We start from the raw sequence: 23853 nt of genomic DNA, 5'->3' as shown, positions 1-23853 counted from the left end.
AGAGAGTACTGATGGTGAATGGCCAGGAGGATGCCAGCAAGCCTGATAATGACACTGCTGTTGCAGAAGTCCAGGCCTATGAAAAATATTAATTCCTTGACTACTTGGAGATTTCTTGACATTATTCAGATACACACTTTATATTTCATAATATCTGCAAAAATGTTCACTGGAGACTAAAGCTAATGGCATATTTTGTGAAATTTCAAAATAAATTTAGGCATGTTTTACTGCCATCTGTGCCATTCTTGCTGCTTACTCAACTCACACAGTTCCTAGCTAGAAGCGAGTACATTTTGGTGAGTTGCTACTCAAGGCAGAAAGAACGAAGTAAAAAAAAAAAGAACTTGCATTTTCAGGTGCCTTTCATGACCCCAGGACACCCTAAAGCACATTACTGCCAATTAAGTACTGAACCGTCATTGCAATAAGATACTGACCAGATCATCTGTTTATTGATATTGGTTGTGGGATAAATATTGGTCAGGACACCAGTGAGAACTCCCTTTCTCTTTTTTGAATAGTGCCATGGTATCTTTTCGGCTGGATTTTTAGCTCTTTTGCGCCTCTGTTTGGGCTCCGGAGGGGCAGTAAATGTTGATTTTGGGCGTTATCCCGGATGTCCAGGTTTTCGCGCCCGGACGGTAACTTTGGCTCCTGATTTGCGGCGGTCAAAAAACTTATTGCTCCGCCCTCCATTTTTGACTGAGATCATGACATCAATCATTGTGCAACGCTGCGCTAGCACCCTGGATGGAAAATTCGGCCCTTATGCCTCATTTCATGCCCGTCCCAGGAAAGGTCTGAAAAAATCGGCATGGGCAGAGTATTTAAATGAAGGGTGGCGGATTAGACATCGCAGCTGACATTGACTGCAATGGCTGCGCACAGCACGCAGCGTGAAGCTCCGACTTGCAAAGGGCTCTTTTATCTGCCATTACAGTTTGCTTACAAGATCAGTGAGAGATTTGAATGGGAGCATTACTAGTTCACCAGCATATCATGGCAGCTTCAAGCTAGAAGTAGGGCTCTTGTCCATGTCGGCCCACGGATGAGGATAGGTCAAAGACGTCTGGGGAGGAGACGTTTCCCCCCCACCTTACGGGTTTACAGAGGCCATCGCTCATAGCTCCAGCTCTCTGAGGCGCAGTGCGTGAGAAGGCTGCACTGAAGGAAGTGCTGACAGAGATATGCCAGCTCATACAGGCAGACCTACAGCCTACCAGCGCCAACAGGACTGCACTGCCCATCGCAGTGAAGGTGACTGTGACTGTGACGATGGCCTTTTGTGCCTCCTGCTCCTTCCAGACAGCAGCAGGGGTCATACTCAGCATCGCTCAACACGCTGCACATCGCTGCATTCGGCTCTCTACGCCTGCAAAATGAACTTCATAAAGTTCCCTATGCGCAGGGACAGCCAGAATGAGAGGGCTTTAGGGTATGGCAGGATTGTGGGCTTCTCGAGGATTCAAGGAGCCATTGACTGCACACACGTTGCCTTGCGAGCACCATTCAACAACGCAGAGATATTCCAAAACCGAAAGAGATACCACTCCTTAAACGTTCAGCTGGTGTGTGACCACACTCAGCGCATCCTCGCAGTGAATGCCTTCTATCCAGTGAGCGCACATGATGCTTTCATCTTGTGTGAGAGCAGTGTCTCACGAATGTTTCAGTGACAAAGACAAGGGCAGGGCTGGCTGATCGGGGACAAAGGTTACGGCCTAGCCACCTGACTCATGACCCCCCCCTGCTCCGCAACCCCACCACAGAAGCCGAGCAGCGCTACATTGCCAGACGTGCAGCCACCCACAACATAATTGAACAGACAATTGGAGTGCTCAAGCCTAGATTCCAATACCTAGATTGCTCGGGAGGCAGCCTTCAATACTCCCCTCAACAGGTCTCCGAATTCATTGTGGTGTGCTGCATGCTACACAACTTAGCCATCATGAGGGACCTGGCATTGCCAGTGGGGATTGCAGGCCCGCCTCAGGAGGAGGAGCCTGGCGAGGCACCAATTGCAGAGCCACCCCATCCACGGGGGGGCAGCATGGAGATTCTGCTGGAGCATGAGCCGCACGTCGCCAGCTCATAATAACCAGTTTGCTTGAATGGGGAAGCTGAGGGATGCGACGTTATGTGCCATCATTAATGCTCTTCTACAGTGAATTTTGGAATGATACACAAAGTATTGGGGGGCAGACAGCACAGAAGGCATATGAGGACGCCCTGGACCGGCTCTTGGCCTGGAAGGCCCAGCTGCGGACTGCTGCGCCTTACATTGGTGGAATCAGTCACTTATGGCTGGGGTGTGTACCGTGTAGGATGCATGGTTGGAGAATCATTGGTGGGAGCTGGAATGCTGTCATCCTGAGGAAGGACAGTACCTTCCATTTCCTGGGAGCCACTGAGACTCTGACGGGGCTGGGCCTCAGTATCCAGAGCACGATGTGTCTCCACAACTTGCTGGCCTGCTTCGGCACTGTCCATTCCCCATTGGACAGCGGGGAACACAGAGAGGATGGCACCAGTCATCAACCGCGTCACATTACCAAGCTGCAACGTAGCTTGTGCCTGCGATTCGATCGATGCTGCGACGTGATCAAGGGCATGTGCCACACACTCTGGAATGCCATTGTCACTGCTGCAGGCCACCTATCTCCTAGAGTGGGCAATTATGGCCTCGCTGGAGTCCTGAGTTGCAGCAACAATGTGTGACGCTGCCTCCATAACAGTCACAGATAGCTTGTCGATGCTCTCTAGGATACGACCCAATGCAGCTATGAGCTCACGGTGCATGCCTATGTTTTCCTTGGACATTTCCACCAAGACCAGTTCCATGTCTGCCTGTTATTGAGATTTTTCCAACTCACCATCGGGAGAGCTGGCCTCCGAGATTTCCCTCTCGCTTTGCGTTGCTGTAGACGACTGGGGCCAGGAGCCGCCAATGACTCAAATCCCTGGAAACTGGCCTTGTCCCCAGATGTAGTCTCTTCCAAGGGGCCAACTGGTGGGCTCTGCAGCTCAGTCTTTGCAATCTGGTTGCAAGCCTCGTCATCTCCCCCATGGCCAAATGTTGATGGCTCCCTGGACGTCTACTGCGATTGTGGCTGTTCTTCTGCAAGTACAAAAAAATAGACGGTTTTCAGGAGGGGAGGGGGCAGGGTGATAGCAGGAAGATGGCATTGGACATGTACATCTGAAGGCCCACCCACCACTTCGTAATATGTCTCATGGAAGTCACATCAGTTGCACAGTCCATTTACATACACTCACTACCCGAAGGGGGCTCAGCATTATCCCCGGCAACTACCCAAGCTGGTGTTCCAGTGAGCACAGACACCCATTCCTCGACATCGGTCAATTCTAGGATTTGAGGCGGACCCCGCCTGTGCACAGCTGCTCACACCTGTTTGACAGCTTCGACTGCAAAGAGAAAAATAGGAAGGGTTAAGAAAGGATTCCTCTCCTGTTGTGCCACATATGCCTACCATACTTCAATCGATGTGGATGTTCTAATGTCTTTACTTCAATCTGTGTTGATGTTGCATGAGCTTTGTGAGTGATTGTTAAGAGGTGAGAGGGAGTTAACACAGGGGCTGCAGGTGATCTTTATGAAACTCATATCAGGAGTTGGAATGTATTGCGAGGATGGTTCTCAGTGATTAGGGAACAGGAGTGTATGTTCATCCTTAATTCAGAGGCAATGGCTGGAAAAGTCATCCTTGACTTTTGTGAGCATTGTGAAACCCACCCCACAAAGCTGCAGGACTTTGAGAATGGGCATATACATGAGATACTTCACATAGTGTCTGACATTCATGTTGGAAGAATAGCAGGCATAAATAAATGTGTATGGGCCTTGATGAGCCTGATAAGGTCATTGAACTTTTTACGGAATTGTGTGCCAGTTCTGGCATCTGTGTCTGCTGCAGACACGTCCTGAGCAATTTCACGCCAAATTCTTTTAAAAATAGCTGGCAGCAGTCTCGCTACCCCAGCAATATGGAGTGATGACCACCTCCTCTCCACTGCCTGGACTAAGGCCTCAGCAGCCTCATTGGAGAAATGTCTGGCAAGCTGCTTGCCATCCTGCTACTCCATCTCAGCAGAAGTGGGGCGGATCATCTGTGCATGCACAGAGGAATCTGCCACGCCCTGAAATAACATCTGTGCCCAGGGAAAAAAAACACGTGCAAAATGGCCGCATTTTTTACCGCTGCGAATTTTGGCTCAGGTGCACAAAGTTCACTGTGTAACACCGATTTAATGCCCACGATCATGGATCCTCATTTTTGTGCTGAAATTTCCATTCGAAGGCGCAAACTTTTTCAGGTAGTATCGGGACCGCCCTCCTGCGATTAGCGCCCCGAGATCGGGAAAGCCGAAAATACACCCCCATATGTCCTCTTGAGTGTGCAGACGAGGCTTCAGTTTAATACCTGAAAGATGGCATCTCCTACTGTGTAGTGTAGTCAGTATGACACTGAATTGTCAGCCTAGATTATGTGCTCAAGTTTCTGGAGTGGGACTTGAGCCTGCAACTTTCTGACTCAGAGACAAAGGTTCTACCATTGGGCCAAGGCTGATGATATCATGAACTGCCTTAATGTGAAAGAATCGTGGCAGCTGCCTGGTTAGTGAGCGTTCACATACATTAGGTTGTTTTGTTTGAACAATAGCTGAATTATCAGAGTGAAACCCTTTCCTATTGAGGAAGTAGATGATATCTTTTGGAAAAAATGTTAAACATTGAATGTTCACTATTAACAAGTTAACATATAGACTGCCAGGTATATTTGTAGTGTATATGTCCAACCATAGTGTAGTGTATATATCACAACAGGGGAAAGTGGCAACCTGGATGCAAAATTGGCGAAGTGACAGGAAACAGAGGGCCCAAGTTTCCACATGATTCGCGCCTGATTTTTAGGAGCAACTGGTGGAGAACGGACTATTTTAGAAATCGCAATTCTCCACATTTTTTTTTCTGCAGTTCTAGTCAGGTAGAACAGTTCTAGTTTAGAACAGAATTTTTTCTTCAAAAGTGGGTGTGTCCGGCCACTGACGCCTGATTTGAAAGTTTCCACAGTGAAAATGTACTCCAAACTAAAGTAGAATGGCGCCAGTGAAGATTTTTGTAGAACTGAAAAAACCTGTTCTACACATTAAAAAATCAGGCGCAGATTACAAATTAGGCGTCCAGAACGAGGTGGGGAGGAGGGGGGGGAAGGGAACTCATTAAATTTGCCAATAAATCCTTATTTATACTTCTACAAATATTATACAAATAAATCCAACCTGAATAAACATTTATAAGCAAAGAAAAGATTAAATAAACCATCTTCCTACCTGTGCGAAAGTGCTTCAGCCAGGGAGAATTCTGCAGCCGTTCGTGCCGCTGAGCGGGGGGGGGGGGGGGAGAGAGAGAGAGAAAGAGGGAGAGGGAGGGAGAGAGAGGGAGGGAGAGCGGGGAGAGAGGGAGGGAGAGAGAGAAGGAGAGAGAGGGAGGGGGGGGAGGGGGGAGGGAGAGGGAGAGGGGGGGAGGGGAAGAGAGGGGGGGAGGGGAAGAGAGGGGGGGTGTCGGGAAAGAGAGTGGGGGGTCGGGGAAGAGAGGGGGGGTCGGGGGGGGAGAGAGCGGGTGCCGGGTCGGGGGGGGGGGGGTGGAGAGCGGGTGTCGGGTCGAGGGGTGGGGGGAGAGCGGGTGTCGGGTCGGGGGGGGGGGGCGGAGAGCGGGTGTCGGGCCGGGGGGGGGGGTGGGAGAGAGCGGGTGTGGGGGGGGGGAGCGGGTGGGGGGGTGGGGAAGAGCGGGTGTCGGTTCGGGGCGGGGAGCGGGTCTCGGGTCGGGTCGGGGGGGTGGGGGGGAGCGGGCCTCGGGTCGGGGCGGGGGGGTAGAGCGGGTGTCGGGGGGCGGGGGAGCGGGTCTCGGGTCGGGGCGGGGGTGGGGGAGCGGGTCTCGGGTGTCGGGTCTCGGTCGGGGTGGGGGGGGGAGGGAGCGGGTCTCGGGTCGGGTCTGGTCGGGGGGGGGGGGTGCGGAGCGAGTGTCGAGTCTGGTCGGGCGGGGAGCAGGAGCTGGCCGTGGGAGGAGCCTTATTCACGCAGCCCCAGTGAGGCCATTGGGCCAGGGCTAGGGGCTGCGTGCTTCGGGCCCCTCCCACACAGTTCGGCGCCTGGAGCTACTGCACTTGCGTGCCCACTGTAGCGCGCATGTGCAGAGGTCCTGGCACTGTTTTCAGCGCAGGGACCTGACTCCGCCCCCCCACAGCTCGTGCCGGCTGCGCCGAGTGCCACAGGACCTGTAAGTCGGTGGAGAATACCGAGGATTTTTTTAGGCGCCGTTTTAGGCGCAAAAAACGGGCGCCCAGCTCGGAGGGGCGCCCGTTTTTTTTCTTGTGGAAACTTGGGCCCAGAGAGTTGTTTTTTGGACTGGAGGAAGATATATAGTGGTGTTCCCCGGGGGTCCATTCTAGGAACACTGCTTTTCTTGAGATATATTAATGACTTGGACGTGGGTGTACAGGGCACAATTTTAAAATTTGCAGATGGCACAAAACTTGGAAGTATAGTGAATAGTGAGGAGGATAGTGATAGACCTCAAAGACATAGACAGGCTGGTGAAATGGGCGAACACGTGGCAGATGAAATTTAACGCAGAAAAATGTGAAGTGATACATTTTGGTGGAAAGAATGAGGAGAGGACATATAAACTAAATGGTATAATCCTAAAGGGGGCGCACGAACAAAGAGACCTGGGGTATGTGTGCATAAATCATTGAAGGTGGCAGGGCAGGTTGAAAAAGCAGTTAAAAAGGCTTACGGGATTCTGGGCTTCATAAATAGAGATATAGAGTACAAAAGTGTGGAAATTATAATGAACTTGTATAAAACACTGGTTCGATCCCAATTGGAGTGCTGTGCCCAATTCTGGGCATCATACTTTAGGAAGGATGTGAAAGCCTTAGAGAAGGTGCAGAAAAGATTTACGAGAATGATTCCAGGAATGCAGAGCTTCAGTTACATTGATAGACTGGAGAAGCTGGGGTTGTTCTCCTTGGAGCAGAGAAGATTGAGAGAAAATTTGATAGAGGTGTTCAAAACCATGAGGGATCCGGACAGAATAGATAGAAAGAAACTGTTCCTATTGGCAGAAGGGTCAAGAACCAGAGGACATAGATTTGAGGTGATTGGCAAAAGAACCAAATGCGACATAAGAGAAAAACCTTTTTACACAGTAAGTGGTTAGGATCTGGAATGTACTGCCTGAAAGAATGGTGGAGGCAGACTCAATTGTATCTTTCAGAAGGGAGTTGGATAAGTATCTGAAGGAACATAAATTGCAGGGCTACAGGGAAAAGGCAGGGGAGTGGGACTAGCTGAGAATGGCCTTCTTCCGTGCTGTAACCATTCTGTGATTCTATGATAACCATTAAGTATCACAAATCAACTGCAAGGAATATTTTACAATTCATAATTATATCTTGAGTTCAGGTAATAGTGGGTTTGTTCATAGGTCTGTTATTAAATCTTGTTTTCAAATCACTCCATGACCTTGCCCCTCCATATCTCTGTAATCTCCTCCAGCCTTACAACACCCCGAGATCTCTGCGTTCCACCAACTCTGGCCTTTTGAGCATCCCCAATTTTAAAATCGCTCAACCATTGACGGCTATGCCTTAGCTGCCGAGGCCCTAATCTCTGGAATTCCTTGCCTAAACCTCTCTACCTCTTGTTCCTCCTTTAAGACGTTCCTTAAAACCTCCCTCTTTGACCAAGCTTTTGGTCATCTGCCCGAATATCTCCTCATGTTGCTCGGTGTCAAATTTTGTTTGTTAACACTCCTGTGAAGCGCCATGGGATGTTTTACTATGTTAAAGGTGCTATGTGAATGCAGGTTGTTGTTGTATTAGTACTAGAAATTGCTAATGCAGTTATTATACTGCTACAAGCAAACACAGTTGAACAAAATAAATTATTTAAAATATTTAAATAAAACAATCTCTAATGGAAAAAGGATTAATAAGGCTTTCTTCTTTACGAAGTGTCTTGACTCTGGTAGCATTCTTGCCTCTGAGCTGGAAGGTCATGGATTCAAGCTGCTCTCCAGAGACTTGATCCCATATCGAGGCTGGCACCTCAGTGTAGTACTGAGGGAATGCTGCACTGTTGAATTTTCTGTCTTTTGAATGAAATGCTAAACCGAGGCCCTGTCTACCTTGTCAAGTGGACATCAAAGATCCCACGGCACTATTCAAAGAAGAGCAGGGGAGTTCAATATTTATCCTTCAACCAACATCACTAAAACAAATTATGTGGTAATTTATCTCATTGCTGTCTGGGACCTTGCTGTGTGCAAATTGGCTGCTGCATTTCCTGACATTACAAGAATGATAATGCTCCAAAAGTAATTCATTGGCTGTGAAATGCTTTGGGACATCCTGAGGTCTCTAAACGTGCTATACAAATGATAGTCCTTTCTTTTACTATCTTTGGTCCATGTCAAAAAACAAAAAGTCTGTGTCCTGATTTTCCGTCTATTCCTCCAGCCTGATCTTGTTTCCCCTGATAAAGTGTGGTCAGTATCAGATGAGACAAGTTCATTATCACATATATCTCTGTGCCAGACCGAGACTGAAAGCAGATTTCTAGAGGCCGTTAGAAGTAAAGGAACACTTTTTTTAAAGTCACCATGAGAATAAGTTTAAAAATAATTCGTGCCATTCCACTCTGATAATTAATTTCTAAAGTACAGTTCGAGTTTATTTATTAAAATAATTATTGAATTCAATGTTACAATAATCAAGAGACATACAATCAGAATATATATTTGCGCCTGACACAGAATTTCATTCAGCTTTTTGAATTTTAAATTCGTTATTGTACTTAAGGCCTGGATATTTCCTTCAAACACAATAATGAAATAAAAACTGAACAAAAATATATAGCATTTTTAATTTTGGCAGGTCGATACATATAATTTTCATTTGCTTCATTAATATCTTTGAGATTGAATACTAAGATAATAATAGACTAGAAACAGAAGATTTCTATCGCAAAGTGTACTGGAAATGTGAAACATACTCCCAGCATAATCAGTTAACATTGTGTCAATTAACTCCTTTAAAAAAAATTGGATAAATATCTATTGAAGATTACGATTTAAGGATATGAGGATAAATTTAAGTGATCAAATACTCCCCAGAAGGTTTCATTGGTGCTGGAACCATAAGCTAGTCATCTATTAAATACAATTAGTCTGAGCTGTTGGTTGTAAAACTGATATCCTGGAGACTTGATTAATTATTATTGTGTATCAAAGAAATTTTGCAAAGCTGAATATTCTTGGGGGTTTAACTTATAGTTGGTTGGTTGAGTAGGTTTGGTTTAACCAACATGGTAAATTGTACATGATCTATGTTAATATTTTAAAAATAAATTCTTAGATTAATTGCATCTCATGACACGTCAGGGTGGAAGTTTCTTTATGCTCTGACATGGCGCCATGTACAGTGCGCACGCCCCAATTTGGAGGCCCAAAACCGGCTGAAAATTGGGCCTCAGGCTTCATTAATATTATTTGGGTGAGCTGTCATCACCTGTCACACCACCACAGGCAGCTAACCCATTTTAAGAAATTGAATATAGGGCAGCTAGCCTTGGCTACGTCCCAAAGTTAAATCCCAGAGAGGGTTGGGAGGGAGTGGTGGAGAGGTAATGGGGTGGGATGGCTGCGGGAGACGATCGGAAGAACTGTGGCATCGGGAGCATTCCTGCTCCTCCTAGCTCCACAAGAGTGATTATTTTAAACATTGTCGGCTTTGGATGCAGCGGCAGCTGAAGAATCTTGAGCAGACATGGCCTGGCTCCTGCTCCACTCATCACTATTTAATTTCCCAGAGAGAGCCTGACACAGGCATTAGCCCCTTCATGTACTTATATAAGGAGCTTATTGCCTGTTTCAGGCAGTCACCAGGGATGCCTGAAAAAGGCCCACCCCACTAGTGAATGGGACATCTTACTTTGATCCCCAAAATTGTCCCTTGTTGCAGCCATTTTATGAGATTCAATTTCTACCCCATGAGCGTTAAATTCTGGCTAATTGTGAAGATAAAATCAAGTGTTATTTGCACTATGTAAGTCTTACTCATATGTCATTTTGTAGGTTATTGGTATGGGATTGAGTTGGATAAACCCAATGGCAAGAATGATGGCTCTGTAGGGGAAGTACAGTATTTCAACTGTCTGCCAAAACATGGAGTGTTTGCACCTCCATCAAGAGTTCAGAGGTAAGGGACATAAGTTATTAACTTTGGGCTTTCTTTAGGCATGCATAAAAATAACAAATTAAACAGTTGGGTCATGAATTTTTAAAAAATGTATATAATACAATGAATAGGGAATTTGACTCACATCATCAAGTGTATGAATTACTTCATCAAGATATGGGGCCCAAGTTTCCACACGATAAAAAACGGGTGCCCCTCCGAGCTGGGCGCCCGTTTTTCGAGCCTAAAACGGCGCCGGAAAAAAAATGCGCGATTCTGGAGCGCCCTGCAGCTCCTTGTCTGTTTGGCGCGGCGCCCAGGGGGGCGGAGCCTACACTCGCGCCGACTTTGTAAGTGGGAGGGGCCGGGTACCATTTAAATTAGTTTTTTTCCTGCCGGCAACGCTGCGCGTTGGAGCGTTCGCGCACGCGCACTGTGAAGGAAACATTGCCACTCAACCATTTTTGTAGTTCTTTGTAGCTGTTTAATTTTTGAACATTTTTTTATAAAACCACATTGCCATCAGCACTGAGGCTTCTTGCAGCAGTGAGAAGACTGCAGGAAGCCTCAGAAAGTTGAGGCAGTCGTTTCCCACCTCCCTCCCCCCCCCCCGCGGGAACGAACGGCTTTCTCCTCTTCCCCCCCCCAGCGAGAACGAAAGCCTGCAGCATTCTCCCTGGCTGAAGCACTTTCACACAGGTAGGAAGATGGTTTATTTAATCTTTTCTTTGCTTATAAATGTTTATTCAGGTTGGATGACTTCCCTTCCCCCCCCCCCCACCTCGTTCTGGACGCCTAATTTGTAACCTGCGCCTGATTTTTTAATGTGTAGACAAGGTTTTTTCAGTTCTACAAAAATCTTCACTTGCTCCATTCTAAGTTAGTTTGGAGTACGTTTTCATTGTGGAAACTTTCAAATCAGGCGTCAGTGGCCGGACACGCCCCTTTTGAAGAAAAAATTCTGTTCCAAAGTGGAACTGTTCTAACTGACTAGAACTGCAGAAAAAAAAAATGTGGAGAATTGCGATTTCTAAGATAGTCCGTTCTCCACCAGTTGCTCCTAAAAATCAGGTGCAAATCATGTGGAAACTTGGGCCCATGTTGTTTTGGAGAAAGTCAATATAGCTGCGTACACTGCCATATTTTCTAGTTTTGCTACAAAAACTAGCAGGCTGTGGCAAGTATACTCTAAATTTTGTATGTAAATACATTACTTTTGTATGCATTCCCATAGAGAATTAATCTATAGAAATTAAGTTGGCAATAAGTACTGTACAGACTTTAAGATAACATCAGTGATTTGTTGCTCAAATTGCACCCAGTTTAATATATTTTCTTGTCTATGTATTTTGCAAATTGTTTTCTCCCCATTCCCTTCCTTGTGCTATCCCTGGACGATTAATCATCCTTGACCAGGAACGAAGACTGGTGGCCTGCTCCCAAGTGTTGCTTTGTGCTTTGCTTTTTGGTGGTGACAGCAATCTGGGCCACCTTTTTGTGCATGTGCCCTTCTTCCCTTTGCCATCCATCCAGCACCTCCCAATAATGATGCAACTAAAACTGGTAATTGAACGAATGGGAAAGCAAGGGAACAAACTCATATTCTACCTTATGGCACCACTGGTTGTGTTCTATCGCACAACCAGGCTTCCCACAATTTTACTGTGAAACTGGCTACTGCAAGGGATATGAAACTAGTACGTGGGTTTCCTTTGAAAACGAGTTTGTTCCTTACATTCAATTGTCTCTGTAATATTGTTTTGCAGTTTCAGCTCAATAACTTGTGAACATACTGACAGACAATCACCAAATGTAATACAATTGTTCCACCATTATGGGGATTGCTTACAAAAATCAGGCCAGTATAATGAAATTTAGGTTGTTTTACAATGTCAGCACAATATTGTTTCTAGTGCCACAGCTACTTCAGAAAACTTTGACATATTTACCAATGTTTGTAAAATTGAATATGTAATAGATTGCGCCCAAAATAGGGTGTGATCTGAGTGCAGTGCATGCTACACGTGCCCAATAAGGTTGGCGGCAGGTCCTTGGCAAATTGGTCCGTCGATCTCATTGGCTTATTCCTGGTGAGTTGTGGGTACCAGTCGTGGCCTCGGAGGCAGCTCGATGATCCCGGGGTGGGGGAAGCAAGATCAGCCAGTTCAGATGCCATAAGGTTGTTATAAGATTCCAGGGTGGGGGGAGGCAATTGGGGAGGTGAGTAGGTGGTGTCTCCTGGTCCTCCTGGCTCCCACAATAAGATACGTTTTAAAAAGTGCAAACTTTAAGGATCGCTGGTTTGGTTGCCAAGCACCTGAAGAAACTGATGCACGTGATCAGATCATACGCAATCCAATTTTGTAAAGGATGCCTCGAACAGGCATTCGGCCCCCTATTTGCATTTGCAAAGGGCCCAACGCCTGTTCAAAAAACAGCATTGTATTTAATTAGTCTCTTATTAGCATCAGAATAGGATTTTTAAAACTTGATATTATGAAGATGATAGTTAAAAGCAAAGTAGAGCCTCAGTCCTAAAGCCACAATAACACTGGCTGGAATTTTCCCAGTCCCGAGGGGCGGCTTTCTGGGTGGGTCAGCAGTAAAAATCGGCAAAATTGCCAGCACGTTAGGAACCCACCAACTTCCGCATTTAACTCAAGCTGGTCGACGTCTATGGAGGTGCATTTACAAATATGGCGGATAGTGCACTTCCAGCACAGAATGAGCACGCCCACGGCGCCTGCCATATTGGACCCCTATGTGCCCTTTTTACACCAATTTCTGGTGCTTCCATTCAAATAATATAGATATGTTACTATAGTACAATATTTGTTTCTTATTATAGAGTCATCTCAACATACGGTGAATGGGTTTCCAAAGTACATTGTATTGCAATAAAGTCACTGTATACTAATTATAAAGATAATATTAGCAAGCATGAACACTTGTGCTGATTAGTCATATATATATATAAAAGGTCTAGTCTTTAAAATAAAGAATTTAGATTTCATGAAATGGTGATGAGCTGATTATCTGGAGTACCCAGATCTGACAAAAAAGGTCAAGGCACACTTGGTAATCGGCTCATCTCAATTTCAAATTCTGTAAATGGCAAAATATTCCATCTTGTATATTACAAGATTTTCAAAAAACAGCATTGTATTTAATTAGTCTCTTATTAGCATCAGAATAGGATTTTTCAAACTTGATATTATGAAGATGATAGTTAAAAGCAAAGTAGAGCCTTAGTCTTAAAGCCACAATAACACTGGCTGGAATTTTCCCAGTCCCGAGGGGCGGCTTTCTGGGTGGGTCAGCAGTAAAACTCGGCAAAATTGCCAGCACGTTAGGAACCCACCAACTTCCGCATTTAACTCAAGCTGGTTTTCCAGCGCACCACGGACCCGCTCGGCACAGGAGGGCGACCTTATTGAAGAACTTAAGTGCTTGTTGAGAGACCCTCAAGAGGCTTTTTAACAGCAGGTTTTGACTTTAACTTCTGGAGCACAGGATTCACGCACCTCGGGAACCTCACCTGCGAAGGGGAGACAGAAGCTCAGTGGCCGTTGTGCGAGTCCGTTAATTGAGCTGGGATCGGTAACATAAACAGACCCGCTGCATGTAATTGGGCCAGGAAGCGTGCAGGATTGTTTTAATTGGGGCCATTAAGTTAAACTCACGCTACAGAACGTGTTGTTGACATCCTCGAGTTCCTGACCCGCTACGCCGCCTGCACGTACGAAACCCAACTCCAAGGTAAAGATTGCCTGTTTCAGAGGTAATGTATTAGTGGGTCACTCCTCCTTTCACCTAGCTCATCAGGCCAAACTTTCTTTAATGTTCCCCACTGACCTAGCCCTCAATTCAAATCTTTCTCTAGATTCCATCCCATCTCCTTGCTTTGTCTGAGCTCATCTTGTCCATGAGACCTACCACCTGCTCCCCCGACCCTATTCTGACCAAAGTTGACGACCCAACTTCACTTCCTGGGCCCCACATTAGCTGATATTGTTAACGGTCCCCCTCCCCTTCAAATCTGCCATCATCACCACCCCCACTTCAAAAAAACCACCCTTGACCCCTCTGTCCTTGCAAACGACTGCCACATTTCTAATTTCCCTTTCCTCTCCAAAGTCTTTGAACAAATTGTCGCCTCCCAAGTCCATGCCCATCTTTCCCGCAATTGCATTTTTGAATCCCTCCAATCAGGTTTCCGTCCCCGCCACAGTTCTCAAACAGCCCTTATCAAAGTCAAAAATAACATTCTATGTGACTGTGACTGTGGTAAACTATCCCTCCTCATCCTTCTTGATCAATCTGAAGCCTTCGACACAGTTGCCACACCATCCTGCTCCAATGCCTCTCCTCCATTCAGCTGGATGGAACTGCCCTTGCCTGGTTCCATTATTATTTATTGAATTGTAGCCAGAGAATCACCTGCAATGGCTTCTCTTCCCACTCCTGCATGGTTACCTCTGGAATCCCCCAAGGATCTATCCTTGGCCCCCTTCTATTTCTCATCTACATGCTGGCTCTCGACGATATCATCTGAAAACACAACATCAGGCTCCACATGTACGCTGATGACATTCAGCTCTACCTCACCACCACCACCTCTTGACCCCTCCAATGCCTCTGATTTGTCACACTGCTTGTCCGTACTGGATGTGCAGAAATTTCCTCCAACTAAATATTGGAAAAACTGAAGCCATTAAGGGGGAAATTGCCCGCCGCCCTATTTCGGCCAGATAATTTGAATTATCACCGCCCGGCGGGAGTCGGAGGAAAGAGCCGCAAAATTTGTCTCTTTAACTTTGTCACCGCCTCCCAGCACTTTGGGGCACTGTTTGAGGTGGTGTAAGAATGGGCCTGGAGTGGGACGGTGTCCATCGCATTGATGCATAGCAACATCTCTCTCCCTCCCACTGGGCCACCGGGCTAGCGGCCTGATACCCAAGCGGGGGTGCCGGGCCGCCTATAGGTGGCCCAGCCGAACTAGCAGCCGCCATTGTCAGCCGACTATAGTGTTGGCCGATAATTATAATAACATGGTGGCCGCAGCGGTGTGCCCGCCCCTTTAAGGGCAAGCACACCGCCTCATGAAGCTGTCAGTGGCACCAACCAGCGACGGCCGCGCTCCCACGGGACAATTTCCCCCGCGGGGCAGGAAAGGGGTCGCCCCCAGGCGGTAAGGGGTCGGCGCGCGGCCAACAACGGATTGCAGCGCCGGGCGGGGTGGAAAACTGCCGCCCCCCGACCTCGGGGCAATTGCAGATGGGTCAGCCCCGCCGCCTGCCCCAGGTCAGAAAGGCCTTATCGCTCTGTTACTGCCTCTTAGAGGTGGTAACGGGCCTTAATTAAAGGGGCAATTTTGGCTGTATTGTCTTTAGTTCCCGCTACAAACGCCATTCTCTGCCCACCATTTCCATATCTCTCAACTGTCTGAAGCTGAGCCAGACTGTTTGCAACCTTGGTATTATGTTTGACCCCAAGCTGAGCTTCCGACCACATATCCGCTCCATCACCAAGACTGCCTACTTCCACCTCCGTAGCATCACCCGGCTCCGCCCCAGCCTCAGCTCATCTGCTGCTGAAACTCTCATCCATGTCTTTGTTATTTCTTGACTTGACTATTCCAATCCTTTCCTGGCTGGCCTCCCATCTTCCACAACCCTGTTATGTATGCATGTTAATGATGTACTGTAACACTAGACCTGAATGTACCTTCACCCTGTATATACCATACCTGTACACCAGAGGGTGGTGCTGCTGGAGACCTAAGGGTCACCTGTACACTGCAGGTAACCCAGTATAAAAGGGAGCTCACCTCTTGGTGTCCTCACTGTAGGAGCTGCAATAAAGGATTACAGTCTGTACAGTTCAAGTGCCATACCCCTGCCTCGTGAAGTCATTAAGAGAGTGCTTGCATACACAATAACTGGCGACGAGGTTACGAATTTCCAAGCACAACATGTCTAATCTAAGCAACTTCCAACAATTCGCTGATGGGGAAGATTGGAATGCCTTTGCGGAAAGGTTAGAACACTTTTTCAGCGTGAACCACCTGGCTGGGGACTCACCGATCTCGCTGGCGAACAAGCGCAGGGCCATCCTGCTCAGCAGATGTGGGCCCACCATCCATGACCTCGTCAGGGACCTGCTAGACCCAGCAAAGATGACAACCAAGATCTATGCGGAGCTCGTAACTTTAATACAGAAACAATTTAAACCCAAAGGGAACAGCCTCACAGCCAGGCACCGGTTTTACACTCACCGGCGGCCCAAAGGTCAAGAAATTGCTAAATATGCTGCAGATCTAAGAAGGTTGGCTGCATCACGTGATTTTGGCGACCACCTCACCGAAGCACTAAGGGACATCTTCGTTATTGGAATCGGCCACGAGGGCCTCCTCCATAAAAAAACTGCTCTCTGCGGACACTACGGTCACCTTGCAGAAGGCAATCAAAGTGAGCCAGGCCTTCATGATTTCGGTCTGCGACTCCAAACGGATGATGACCCGCACCCAGGACTCTAACCCAACGAGCACTGTGAACAGAATGGTGACTTTCAGAGGCAAGAATGCTGCCCCGAGTCCTGCAACCCTGAGTCCGCCACATGGGGCCAACCGGCTAGCTCCATGCTGGCGCTGTGGAGGAAACTAAAGGGTCTACCAGTGCCGATACAAAGACTATACCTGCAAAGGCTGCACCAATAAAGGTCACCTTCAGCGAATGTGGAGAAAAGGTTTTACTCACCGCGTCGCTGAAGAGTTAGCCAATCACCTGGGCTTCGACACTGATGAAGATGAAGCTGCTCAGCCTCTGGAAGAAGAGTACGGAATATATACCTGCTCCACCGAGAGTTTCCCGTGGAAATCAACAGGGTCCCAGTCTTGATGGAGATCGACACGGGCGAGCCAGTCGTTGATGAATCAGACGGCCTTTGAGAAACTCTGGGACAATCCCGCCGAACGACCAAATCTGTCGCCAATCCAGGCAAAGCTGCTCACCGATACAAAAGACACCATGCCAGCTGTTGGTAGCGTGGACGTTCAGGTGTCCCATGGCGGTGCGATGTACAAGCTCCCCTTGTGGATTGTTGCCGGTGATGGTCCAACACTGCTGGGAAGAAGTTGGATGAAGCAAGTCCAAATCGGTCAGAGCGTGCACGGCCTCCGGGCCCCGGCGATCAACATCCCACGCGGCCCCAAACTTGGATCCATCGCAGCACCTAGAAATCCTATTGTCCAGCTCGACTGCGTGGCGACGACACAGACTGCACAACACCGCGGCAAGATGATCCAACCCAAACGACCAGACCTCACTTTCCGGGCTGTGGCAAGACTCCGAGGGAAGAAGATAGGCGCAGAAGATAGACTGTGGCAGAACCGGAGGAGAAAAGGATCACCACAGCCTACCTCGCGGAGAGAGAGAAGCTGGCACCCGCACCATGAGGCGAAGAACCTGAAATCAAGATGGCCGTGATCAGACCACGAGAGGCAGCGTTAAAGGAGCAACACGTGGTACCGAGCGGCAAACTGGATTGGGGTAAAGATTGCAAGGCTTTCTTAAAGGAGACTGGCAACCCAAGACAATTAAAGGGACAGTTCCACTCCAGGCACAGTGATACCAGTGATATTAAAGATAAAAGTGTTATAAAAGAATGCAGGTATACGAATGTAATGTTAAATGGTGATGCTGGCAAAGCTAAAAGTGATGTAAGTAATGAGTTTGTACCATTGAACAAGGATGCCAGAAATGCTAATGTGATAAATGTAACCCTGTACAGAGATACCGATACATAAGAAAGCGTTGTAAGTGCAAAATGTGAACATGTAAAGAGTTATAACAATGTTGAATGGTCTACTTGCGATTGGAGCCAATGTGTCATGTATGCTAAAAGTAGAATGATAAATGATACAGGGTTCTACAGGTATAATGTCAATGCCAGAGGAAAGCCCCCATGGGAGACACCCAAGTCCAGCGGGCTACCTGACCATGTAGCCTGCGTTTTCAGGACCAATGTGATGCCCCAGGAAGGGCTCACACACACCCAGTGGGAACAGACCTACTGCATGGACAGTGGTCAATGGGCAGCACAGCCACCACCATTGGCAACCTGCCCCAGATCGGCCCTACCCCCCCGGCCACCAGGGCCAGAACCGGGAGTGAGAGGCGAGTACCTTCCAGCTTTCCCGGCAGAGCCTGGGATGACCAGACTTCCACCACCAATAGAGGACAAGGAGCTCACACAGCCCTGTGGCCCTGCCCACCACCAAACGCCACCACCTACCCATTCTACAACATATGTACCTTACTCATTGCACTGGCTGTACCACTGTGGAATCCTCCAACAGTCACACCCACATGGTCTGTGTGTGTGTGTTGGGGGGGGGGGGCATGTCATGGCAATAAGGACTTGGGAAAAGCTTAGGGGGGAGTGTTGTTATGTATGCATGTTAATGATGTACTGTAATACTAGACCACTGAATGTACCTTCACCCTGTATACACTATACCTGTACACCAGAGGGTGCTGCTGCTGGAGACCTAAGGGTCACCTGTACACTGCTGGTAACCCAGTATAAAAGGGAGCTCACCTCTTGGTGTCCTCACTCCAGGAGCTACAATAAAGGACTACAGTCTGTACAGTTCACGTGCCATATCCCTGCCTCGTGGAGTCATTAAGAGAGTGCTTGCATACACAATAAACCCCAATTCCCCTTTAAACAATTGTTGCACACCTTACCTTCTCACTGTTACTGACTATCACAGTGTCCTCTTGGCCACAGTGCTGAAATAAAAGCCACCACAAAGCAAACTTTCCAATCCAACATTATCCAATATTATTAAAAAAAAATCAACTGATCACCCTTGTGCATTCCCTTAATGACTGTCTTTTGTGTGCCTTTACCTGTCCTAGTGATGTCACACAGTGCTACTCCAGTGGGTGAAGCATGGTTGTTGGAAGGCGGCTGACCTTCAGTGGGGGAGACTGCAGTCGGCCTTGCAGGACGACCTCGAGGAGCTGGTTGCTGCGAGTGACAGTGTTTCTTCTTCTTCATTCTCCTCTCCCTCTTCTTGGTCAACCACTGCATTTCTTGGGTATCTGAAATGAGGAGGGAAAAGGGTAGGGTTGTGGTGAGGGGAGTGTGGGAAAGTAAGAGCTGTATAGAAACATAGAAAATAGGTGCAGGAGTAGGCCATTCGGCCCTTCGAGCCTGCACCACCATTCAATAAGATCGTGGCTGATCATTCCCTCAGTACCCTTTTCCTGCTTTCTCTCCATACCCCTTGATCCCCTTAGCCGTAAGGGCCATATCTAACTCCCTCTTGAATATATCCAATGAACTGGCATCAACAACTGCGGCAGGGAATTCCATAGGTTAACAACCCTCTGAGTGAAGAAGTTTCTCCTCATCTCAGTCCTAAATGGCCTACCCATTATCCTAAGACTGTGTCCCCTGGCTCTGGACTTCCCCATCATCGGGAACATTCTTCCCGCATCTAACATGTCCAGTCCCGTCAGAATCTTATACGTTTCTATGAGATCCCCTCTCATCCTTCTAAACTCCAGTGAATAAAGGCCCAGTTGATCCAGTCTCTCCTCATATGACAGTCCAGCCATCCCTGGAATCAGTCTGGTGAACCTTTGCTGCACTCCCTCAATAGCAAGAATGTCCTTCCTCAGATTAGACCAAAATTGAACACAATATTCCAGGTGAGACCTCACTAAGGCTCAGTACAACTGCAGTAAGACCTCCCTGCTCCAATACTCAAATCTCATAGCTATGAAGGCCATCATACCATTTGCCTTCTTCACCGCCTGCTGTACCTGCATGCCCACTTTCAGTGCCTGATGAACCATGATACCCAAGTCTCGTTGCACCTCCCCTTTTGTAATCTGCCGCCATCCAGATAATATTCTGCTTTCGTGTTTTTGCCCCCAAAATGGATAACCTCACATTTATCCACATTATACTGCATCTGCCATGCATTTGCCCACTCACCTAACCTGTCCAAGTCACCCTGCAGCCTCTTAGCGTCCTCAGCACAGCTCACACCGCCACCCAGTTTAGTGTCATCCGCAAACTTGTAGATATTACACTCAATTCCTTCATCTAAATCGTTAATGTATATTGTAAAGAGCTGGGGTCCCAGCACTGAGCCCTGCAGCACTCCACTAGTCACTGCCTGCCATTCTGAAAAGAACCCGTTTATCCTGACTCTCTACTTCCTGTCTGCCAACCAGTTCTCTATCCACGTCAGTACATTACCCCCAATACCATGCGCTTTGATTTTGCACACCAATCTCTTGTGCGGGACCTTGTCAAAAGCCTTTTGAAAGTCCAAATATACCACATCCACTGGTTCTCCCTTGTCCACTATGTTAGTTACATCCTCAAAAAATTCCAGAAAATTTGTCAAGCATGATTTCCCTTTCATAAATCCATGCTGACTTGGTCCAATCCTGTCACTGCTTTCCAAATGCGCTGCTATTTCATCCTTAATGATTGAATCCAACATTTTCCCCATTACTGATGTCAGGCTAACCAGTCTATAATTACCCATTTTCTCTCTCCCTCCTTTTTTAAACAGTGGTGTTACATTAGCTACCCTCCAGTCCATAGGAACTGATCCAGAGTCGATTGACTGTTGGAAAATGATCACCAATGCATCCACTATTTCGAGGACCACTTCCTTAAGTACTCTGGGATGCAGATTATCAGTCCCCGGGGATTTATCGGCCTTCAATCGCATCAATTTCCCTAACACAATTTCCTGCCTAATAAGGATATCCTTCAGTTCCTCCTTCTCACTAGACCCTCGGTCCCCTAGTACACCATGTGCAGCTTGTACATCAGAAGATATTGTGGGATGAGGGGGAAGCAGGAAGATAATGTATGAGGAATCTTGTATTTTTTCAACCCTGCCACTGGCCAAGGGCTCAGCCATGCCCCTGTCAAGATTGCCAGCACTGTCTCCTCCAAGAGGGTGAGGTGAAGCTAGGAATGTGAGGTGTGTCTCGTGTTTGGTAGAGATTGTAAGTAGCTGAGTGATGGGTGGTGGGTTTGAGGCTAGTGGTGCCATTGGTAGAAGATGGATTTTGAAGATGCATTAATTGACCTTAACCACTTGTCTGAGGTAATGAAACTTATTCAGTCACTGGAGCCAGATCCTGGGGCCACACTGCTGGCAGTCACTGCCTTGGCGATCTGGTACCACATCCTTCTTTCTGGCGGGCCCCATGCCCCCTGTGAGTAGAGGACCTCTCTTGCATTGTTGACCCCCTGTACTAACCTGGAGTGCTGTGCACGAGACCCTGAGTGCCCTTTCCCTGACCTGTTGAGCCATTTTTGTTCGTGGGGAAGCACTTTTACCATTTTTTACGTGCAGAAGGCAGTTCATTTTCTAAGAGCTGAAAATTGCCTAGTTTGGAATAATTTTTTTTCCAGAAGGCAGTTGAGCTGTAAGGGCTAGAGACTGCCTATTTTTGAATGATTTTAAAATGTCTTTTCGGAAGACTGCTTTGAAAAATGACAGTCTTGCTTTAAGAGAATGCAGCCTCGCTCCAGCGACGCGATATTGGGCCTCCTACTAAACGCACAGCCCGATGCAGCGCGTTCGTTGCTGGGCTGTGCACTTAAATTATTCAAATCAGCAGACAGCATCAAATTAATGTGCTGCCTGCACTTTCAAAACAGGCACGAGCAAATCTCACACCGCAACGTCACTGCCCTTTTCAGGCCATGTCAAATTTCATCCGCATTAAGTTCAGATTCAAGTATTCATTTGCATTATTCCACTTTAAAGAATGGCAGTATGAATCTGCATTACATCAGGACAAGTAGCAAAAATAAAATACTATCATCATAAGTTTTCTGATTGAGTGATACTTATTCATAAGTGTAGAGGGAGGAATGTCATTATATTTATTGCCAATTTCCCTTTCATATAATTTGAATCAAAATCCATAGGTCAGGAGATCTGTGGCCAAAACATAGAGCAATAGAGCCTCCTTTTTTATATGGTTTTATTAAATTGTAATTTATTTATGATTTTTGTTTCTTTTTATGTTTTAGACTTGAGAAAAAATATGAGGGGAATCATGCCTACTGCCAGCGCATGATGTGAAAACGTCCACGATTTTCCGATATTTCTTTTGTCGCTTTAACACTACAGATAAAAATCTCTTTCTGCATACAGCAAGCTAAAGGAAAAATTGTTTGGATTAGGAGATTGCTATTGAATCAATAGCAGTACATTTAATTTACAAACTTTGAACACCTTAGTAAAATGACAATAAATCGCATAGAGCAACAGAACAAACAAATACAAATTATTAGTAAGACAGGACTAGCTCGGGGCCATACCTTGTGCATTTACCATAATTCCAATTTCATGTGACATCCTTTAGGACTCTGATCCCAAATTCCAGCCAGTGGAGTGTGAATTCCATGCTTGCAAATGTGTAACTATGTTACTGGGGAATGGGGGCTCAGGAGACTGGGAATAGAAGCTGGGGAACTGGATACTGGGAATAGGAGCTCGGGTGGAGAGGGGAACTGGGGAGAGAGGGAGACTATGGAATAGAAGCTGGGGGGAGATTGTGACTGGAGAATAGGAGCTCGGGGAAGAGATGGAGACTGGGAAATTGGAGCTGGGGGGAGAGATGAAGAGAATGGTTTCTCCGTTTCCCTGCCCTCGATTTCCTCACGGGTAGCCTCGTGGTTCATGGAACTTCTCACACAACAGCTGCTGACGCAAAACCACAACTTAAGGAAGTGGCCATAGAAATAGTGGATGCATTGGTGATCATTTTCCAACAGTCTGTCGACTGTGGATCAGTTCCTATGGACTGGAGGGTAGCTAATGTAACACCACTTTTTAAAAAAGGAGGGAGAGAGAAAACAGGTAATTATAGACCGGTTAGCCTGACATCAGTAGTGGGGAAAATGTTGGAATCAATTATTAAAGATGAAATAGCAGCGCATTTGGAAAGCAGTGACAGGATCGGTCCAAGTCAGCATGGATTTATGAAAGGGAAATCATGCTTGACAAATTTTCTGGAATTTTTTGAGGATGTAACTAGTAGAGTGGACAAGGGAGAACCAGTGGGTGTGGTGTATTTGGACTTTCAAAAGGCTTTTGACAAGGTCCCACACAAGAGATTGGTGTGCAAAATTAAAGCACATGGTATTGGGGGTAATGTACTGACGTGGATAGAGAACTGGTTTTCAGACAGGAAGCAGAGAGTCGGGATAAACAGGTCCTTTTCAGAATGGCAGGCAGTGACTAGTGGAGTACCGCAGGACTCAGTGCTGGGACCTCAGCTCTTTACAATATACATTAATGATTTAGATGAAGGAATTGAGTGTAATATCTCCAAATTTGCAGACGACACTAAGCTGGGTGGCGGTGTGAGCTGTGAGGAGGACGCTAAAAGGCTGCAGGGTGACTTGGACTGGTTAGGTGAGTGGGCAAATGCATGGCAGAGGCAGTATAATGTGGATAAATGTGAGGTTATCCACTTTGGGGGCAAAAACACGAAGGCAGAATATTATCTGAATGGTGGCAGATTAGGAA

The 23853-nt window shown here is 47.0% G+C and overlaps 1 protein-coding gene across 5 annotated transcripts in view; it reads left to right on the top strand.

The window, feature by feature from the left end:
* LOC139273030 (CAP-Gly domain-containing linker protein 4-like) overlaps positions 1–23853 on the top strand; it is a 372964-nt gene that overhangs the window by 251005 nt on the left and 98106 nt on the right. For all 5 annotated transcript variants that reach the window (XM_070889311.1, XM_070889307.1, XM_070889309.1 and 2 more), the window contains one exon: positions 10163–10286. In XM_070889311.1, coding sequence (XP_070745412.1) covers positions 10163–10286 — 124 coding nt within the window. The remainder of the gene's footprint in view (positions 1–10162; positions 10287–23853) is intronic.

This window comes from Pristiophorus japonicus, chromosome 9 (genome assembly GCF_044704955.1).
Source record: "Pristiophorus japonicus isolate sPriJap1 chromosome 9, sPriJap1.hap1, whole genome shotgun sequence".
NCBI lineage: Eukaryota > Metazoa > Chordata > Chondrichthyes > Pristiophoridae > Pristiophorus > Pristiophorus japonicus.
This window is presented reverse-complemented; position numbering and strand designations above follow the sequence as displayed.